General features: G+C 36.2%; 1 protein-coding gene across 2 annotated transcripts; it reads right to left on the reverse strand.

The window, feature by feature from the left end:
- Positions 1-1295: 1295 nt before the first annotated feature.
- Positions 1296-6443, reverse strand: LOC125218217 (eukaryotic translation initiation factor 3 subunit H-like). Of its 2 annotated transcripts, XM_048119847.2 has the most exons (12): positions 6307-6443; positions 6154-6233; positions 5653-5769; positions 5456-5559; positions 4875-4941; positions 4607-4740; positions 4458-4506; positions 2607-2678; positions 2429-2530; positions 2299-2366; positions 2033-2185; positions 1296-1752 (listed from the first exon to the last, which is right to left on the reverse strand). In XM_048119847.2, exons 1-12 carry the CDS (start codon positions 6314-6316, stop codon positions 1695-1697), a joined length of 1014 nt encoding a protein of 337 aa, XP_047975804.1. In that variant the 5' UTR covers positions 6317-6443; the 3' UTR covers positions 1296-1694. The 2 variants fall into 2 exon arrangements, with proteins under 2 accessions (XP_047975804.1, XP_047975806.1); XM_048119849.2 differs by lacking the exon at positions 2429-2530.
- Between the last annotated feature and the right edge of the window lie 251 nt (positions 6444-6694).

Consider the following 6694-nt stretch of genomic DNA (forward strand, 5'->3'; position numbering starts at 1 on the left):
TTGATGGATACACAAAAATACAACAACAATAAATAATAGTATGGGATATTGGTCTCTAAAATCATGAACTTTGGTCAAATTTTAGTATTTCCCACCAACTTTAAAATTGGTCTAAAATATCACAAACTTTATATTGTGTTTGTTATTTCCCATAGCTCAATCACCATATACCACCAACTTCTGTGCATTTTTTATCCTACTTGGGACTACTAAATCAACGTTATTTTCTACGTAGCTTTTTATCCTACTTGTCACGGTTGCTCATGTATAATAAGATTTTTGCAAAAGATATCTTATTTGGCTGTCATGAGAAATAACAAACAAAATGTAAAGTTTGTGATATTCTAAACCAATTTTAAAGTTCGTGGGAAATACCAAAATTTGACCAAAGTTGATGGTGTTAGAGACCAATTTTCATAGTACTACTCTTCCAATCCTCCATATCTTTCCATTTCTCCATGCCATTTCAAATGGAATAAGAGCGACTAATCCGAAAAACCAATCGAACTCAGAAGTGATTTCATTAGTATTGGAATACTCATGCCAACCTTCCGATTGATCAATCCTGCACAATAACATATTCAAATCAGAATGACCAAAAACACACATACAATCAAGTATGGCAGAGAAACTTCCCAATATGGTCACGATATATGCAAGTAGCTGATTGGCTGTGGTCCATACAGCCACCTCAATGGAATCACCACGAAGCCAGATGGCAATGATCCACCATCCTTCCCAAAATGGGAGGAATAAGATATGACATTATTCTCATTGTTTTTATACAGTATATCAGGACCGAGGACAATAATTGTAAGTGGTATTAACAATTTAACACTATGATCTCTACTATGTAAATGAGATAACTCAACATGGCAATGCTATGGACAGGGAAATGTGATTGCGGCATCAGCGATTAGGTCATCCATTGAGTGGTTAATTGAAATTTTCTATTTCCTAAACTTGACAAAATTAGTTTATGATAGTTGTGTTTTGGCCAAAGCCACAAACCTTGTTATAACTCATGCTCGCTTGCGTTTTTTTTAAACACTCGATGTTTCACAGTGAATTACATTCGTACCATGTAAAGGGTGGAAATGCAATAGAGTCTTGGAGCACTTTATTTTTAACAAATTGAATTAGACTTTGGTTTCCTTTGGTATAATGTACTCCAATTATTTGTACCGTAAAATGGATTACCATTTCAAATTCTGTCAATTCTACACTTCAACACACATTACACATTGCCAAACAAAATAATCATACTTAATTTTTCAACTTACCAAACAAAAAAATTGAATAAAACAAAATTTATATTAATCACCAAATTTACCAAACAAAGATGGCCCAATGGAAAAAACCGGCCAAAATAAAAACTGTGTGCTGCATAAAAGATGGCCAATAGACAAATATGTAGTATAACCCTAATACTCAAGAAGAGAACGGAGATGATACACGATTTAGCAACCTCGATCCAAAATCTTAACATCAGAAAACAAATTAATCGATTAACAAGATCTTCTATACCTCAAGATGGCATTGTCATCCACAAACAAGTAGTATCTCACAACCATTAGATGCCAGGAATACTCCAAATATTGAACCTTCATGCTGCAGAACAATTCTTATCTCGTCTGATAAGCTACAACCATGAGCAGCGATTGAATACCACGTCCCACCACAGGGGTGCATCTTTACTTTTCATGAAGTGCCTTCATCAGATACAGTCTGCTAAAGCTTTGTCCAGCCACTCTGCAACCCACATCATTAAAACAAAGTTAATGTGACAATGAAAAACATCAAAAGTTAACATGCACTCTAAACTCTCCAAACAAGTCCTTCTAAACACACATGGGATATTGTATGTCAAAGATCAAAAAGGAAGAAATGAATGGAAAATAAAATATCACAGAATCATATCATCTTGAAGAGCCTAGCAATCCATAAAATATTGGATTACTAAACAATGATATTTTTACAGCATGTAACATACAACAAAATCAAACCAACTTGCAGAAGTTATATGCTATACCCATTGATTTGGTTGCAATAATTTGCAATTTGATTTGTTATAAGGAAACTATCCAATCTTGATGGCTCGGGGATAGGCTTGAAGAGAGGGTTTGTGGGATCCTCCTCAGGTAATGGCTCTTCCCCTGCATTCTTCCGCGCAGCATTTTCAGCCCTACAAGGAATGAAAATAATGTATTTGTGACAGAAACTTCCACGTTGTAAATCTTAGAAGGAAAGAGCATGCTCAAATAACTAACTTGGATGTATAGCATCACATCACATTACCTTCTCTTCTGAAGCCAGGCCTGCTTCTGTGCTTCTTGACGAGACAGATTCCTGTAGTAGAATTGGAACTGGAGAAGAAAAGGTCGTATCATGTCATTGGCCAAGCATGCAAACAAGAATAGATACAGACCTTTTGTTGTTCCATTGACAAGTCATCCATGCATTCAATTAGAAATTCCACATTTCTCTCCAAAATTGGACTGGTTGATAATTGCAATCTATCATAATCACACTGACAAACTAGAATGGGAATTAGTTATTGCTCACTGAGGCAAAGTAAAAGGACCAACTATGTGGAACTAGATTACCTGGGTGACTGGAGTATCTGCCTCAAGCTCAGTCATAAATGCGCTGATTAGAGCAGAATTTGAAACCTTAATCTGAAAAATAGAAAGACCAGGAAATAGTTTTAAAGATTGCTAAGAGTGTCATCTGTCTGATATAAAAGCTGTTCACATCTAGCAATCAAAAATGTAACATTTTCATTCTGTATAACTAGGTAATGTGTATGGACCACAAGAAAATTGAACAAGGAAAGAAACATAAGTCTGCCAAACTTAACCTTTAACACCAATGTTTAAAATTCACTTTTTAGGAGTGTCTCGGTGCGGTTCAGCAGAATGTCGTGTACAAGGCAGCCTTACCCTGTTGCAATGTTGTCAAATAGCGGATATGGTGGCACTATGGCATGGCATTCGGTGATGGATATGGCGCTATGGCATGGCATTCGGTGATGGAAACACCGTAGCATCATGGCACTGCCATAGTGCCACCATATCCGCTATTTGACAACATTGCGTGTGTACTGCATTTAGGAATGAGGTATTATGCAAGAAACATGGAGGTAAGGGCTGTATTTTATGTTTTATTAATTGTTTTAAGAGTTTTAGAAGTTATATTTTAGTTATTTTCTTATTTTTAATTATATACTCCCTCCGTCCCATAAAAATATGGGCAATTGATATGGCAAGGTAATAAAGACAAAATTGGTAAAGTAAGAGAGATGAGGAGAAGGGTAGTTAAAGCTGGACAGTGAGACCCTTATTATTAGTAGTGTTTAATGGTGGTATAAGTTGTAAATAAGTTGATGAATAGGGGTAATAAATTGGGATATCTTTCCAAAAATGGAATGCACATATTTTTGTGGGATGGACGAAAATGGAAAGTGCACATATTTTTATGGGACGGAGGGAGTATAAATATAGAAGTATTATTTTGTTTATTCAATTATTGACCGTCATATCCCGCCATACCAATACACCATATCCTTGTGGCGGTTTTCAGGCGGACCTCCATAAGCCACCAAACAGGATTTACAACATTGCCCTGTTGGGAGACAGGAAGCACGCCTTGCAACCCTGCGTGCAGTGTTAGTATTTGTCCAGATTTCATGGTCATGGGCTCAATTTAGATGGCCTGTCCAAGGGTTTAATGAGCAGCTAGCTTAATCTAAAAAATGAACACCTAGCGGAGAGTCCCGCTCCTGCTCCGAATTCCCCCACCCCTTCTCCATCTCATTCTCCATTACTTTTCAGAAGATAGACAAACACAGGCATTTTCTTCTTCTTTTGATTTATGACTAATACTTAACACTATTTGATTGGAACTTTAAGATTTTAAAGACTTATGGGCGTATAAGAAGTTAATATATTTTTGTGTGTTATCATACACTATTTGCTGTATGTATATGTGTTTTATTATGTTGGTAACAATTTTAAGTGTTTTTCTTGATTAACTCCTCATGAGTTGGTATAAAAATGTACTTTAATACATTGTTCAAAACAGCATATTGTCCAGCCTCAATGGTGAACTGGTTCCAAGATTTTAATTGGTCTATCAACAAAATTATGGACACGACTTATACATATTCAATCATATTTCAACACCAATAAATTTGAAGGGCCAAATAATTTTGAAGGAGTCTGGAATATCTAAATTAGGTATTCATCACTTATACCAAGGATTAAGCTTTATCTCTGTTGGACCCTCAAAGTCAAACTAGATTATTAAACCAATTTTATGTTGATTACAGATTCATTAGATTCTTAATAAAAACGTGTTTCTTATAAGGAATTAGAACAACAAAATTATAAATGAACAAAGAGATAATCTTAGTCAAGCTTGATACTTCAAGCAGAAATTAAGAATAAAAAACTTACAGGAATCTCTTCAAAAATATCCACAAAGGAAAGATTTTTCTCTCTCAACCTGTGAGTAAAGTGAACATAAGATACAGACTACGCATTTGAACTCATCAAAAGGATAAATTTTAGAATTTTTAAGGGTATGAAAACATGTAAGAACATACTTCTCCCCTTTGAAGTTATTTGTGCGATAGAGCTCCATGAAGGTATCAGAAAGCTTCAGGGCCTTTAAAGCTAGGACTCCTTGATTAGCTCTTGAAGGGTCATAAATGATGCAGACACATCGTCTTATATTTTCCTATCACCAATATAACACAAGTCAGACAAGCAAACAAAACTCTATCAGCAAACATGCAAAAAAAGCAGCTACAGCCAATCAATGGCAGGAGATGAAGCAAAGCACTACATGATTTAGCATAGGTAAGGGACTACCTGGTAATTCATAAAAGTCTCTATCAGTTCCCCAGTCTGGAAAGAGCCAAACATAGTTGATTGATACCTAGAAAGATGATCTCATTAGAATGAAAGGAAAAAAACATTCAGATAACATTGTATATTTACCAGGTTTCATTTATTGAAAAAGTCATATGACTATTTCCCACTGAATGCCTGAAGACATCATGCAAGGATGAAACTTACAAAGTTCACAGAATATCTGACTATCAATGCACATCAGCAACGACATTATAATCCATACTTCAGAGATCACATTTTAACTCTCTATACTATATTCTACACCCGATGAAACTCCTCTGCGTGACTGTCAGACTGTGTAGTTGACAGTGTTAAAGAACTGGTACTTATATATACAAAATGTTATTCTGTTGATATTAAATTAGAACTTAGCACTGCTGACTCACTTGATACGCAATGTAAATATTATTGTGACAACTAACAACCCAAAATTACAGCTTATTCTTTCAGAAACATAAAAATCATGTGTGCTAGCTTCCAAGGCATATACTCTGGAAATGCCCATGATTGTGTTTGACTTTAGCAAAGAGAATACTTACCAACCAACTGTGTTGTTGTCGACATTAACCTCCCTAAGGCATCTCATCATCTCAAGCTGATAATTAGCACCTTCGGCTTCAACCTCTTCATCTTCCTCACGAATCTGCAACATTATACACAGGTCGTTTGAAAACATGATAATTATTATAATATCATGTCGTGCAATAAATATGATCAGCTGAAGCAACACGCTCACCGGGAATGGGAAGCAATTAGTGACTTCGAGAACACTACCAACGTCCAAACCAAGAAGCTGTCCAGTAACCAAAGCTGGTGATAACTCCTTGCAGTGCTTGATTATCTTCAAAATAACCTGAATTGTGCATTCCAAGTATAACGTATTAGAAAATTGTATCACTAAGCCACATGAAAGATGGTACCACAAACGCCAGGCAATTCAAACAGAGTAGCAGCCATTAAATTGCAATCAATCTCATAACTAATTGGGAGGTCTAAGGAATATGACAGATGAATCTTTTGTCCAAAGATTACCAACAGGATAAAAATCAATCTGCACTTGCTGCTATCCCCCATCCCCACCCGACAAAGATCTAAGGAAGTCCCAATATCTCACCCAGTTACATAAAATTGTTTCTTTTGAATCAAAAAATTGCAAATAAACCTAAATTCAAAGCAAATACTTAATGTGCAATAATCTACTACTCGAATGTAACTACTTTTTCGATGAAAAACATACCAGTCCTTCGATCTGGACGACTCTGAGCGGCGGCGCGGCCTCCTCTGTAACCGCCACTTGCAGAAAAGACCTTGTTGCAGCTGCATAGCAGTAAAGCCATCAAAATTCGTCAAAATTAATGAACAGACGAAAATGATAGACGAGTATACGCACTGTTCGCCATGATTCGAGTGATGTGAGAGACGAATGGGAGAGCCTGAGTTGTTCCGATAACAAAACACAATACAGAAAAACCCTAAATTCAAAATTTCCGAATATAGCTTCCGATAGATATTTGTGCAATGGGCTGATTAAGTAGGCCCATGTTCCTTCTTCTTTTCCTCATTTTCTACTCCCTCCGTCCCACTCAAGATGGTCACATTTCTTAGTGGCACGGAATTTTAGAAAGTGTTGTTAGGTGGAATAAAGTACAAAGGAAAAAGGTAGTTGAATATTTTAACAAGGAGAGAGGAGAGAGGGGTTTTTTCCAAAATTGGAAAGTGGTCATTGATACGCTCGGATTTTGCACTGTTTTAAAGCCATTATTTGGTCCGTTTTTACT

The sequence above is a fragment of the Salvia hispanica genome, chromosome 1 (assembly GCF_029641045.1).
Source record: "Salvia hispanica isolate PSC_SH4W2 chromosome 1, Shi_PSC_v1, whole genome shotgun sequence".
Taxonomy (NCBI): domain Eukaryota; kingdom Viridiplantae; phylum Streptophyta; class Magnoliopsida; order Lamiales; family Lamiaceae; genus Salvia; species Salvia hispanica.

Coding starts and splice junctions, on each gene's coding strand:
- LOC125218217 (XM_048119847.2), bottom strand. Junction 2,679..4,457: donor ATATTTTTGAAGAGATTCCT/GTAAGTTTTTTA, acceptor TCTATTTTTCAG/ATTAAGGTTTCAAATTCTGC. Junction 2,186..2,298: donor GCCTGGCTTCAGAAGAGAAG/GTAATGTGATGT, acceptor CATTCCTTGTAG/GGCTGAAAATGCTGCGCGGA.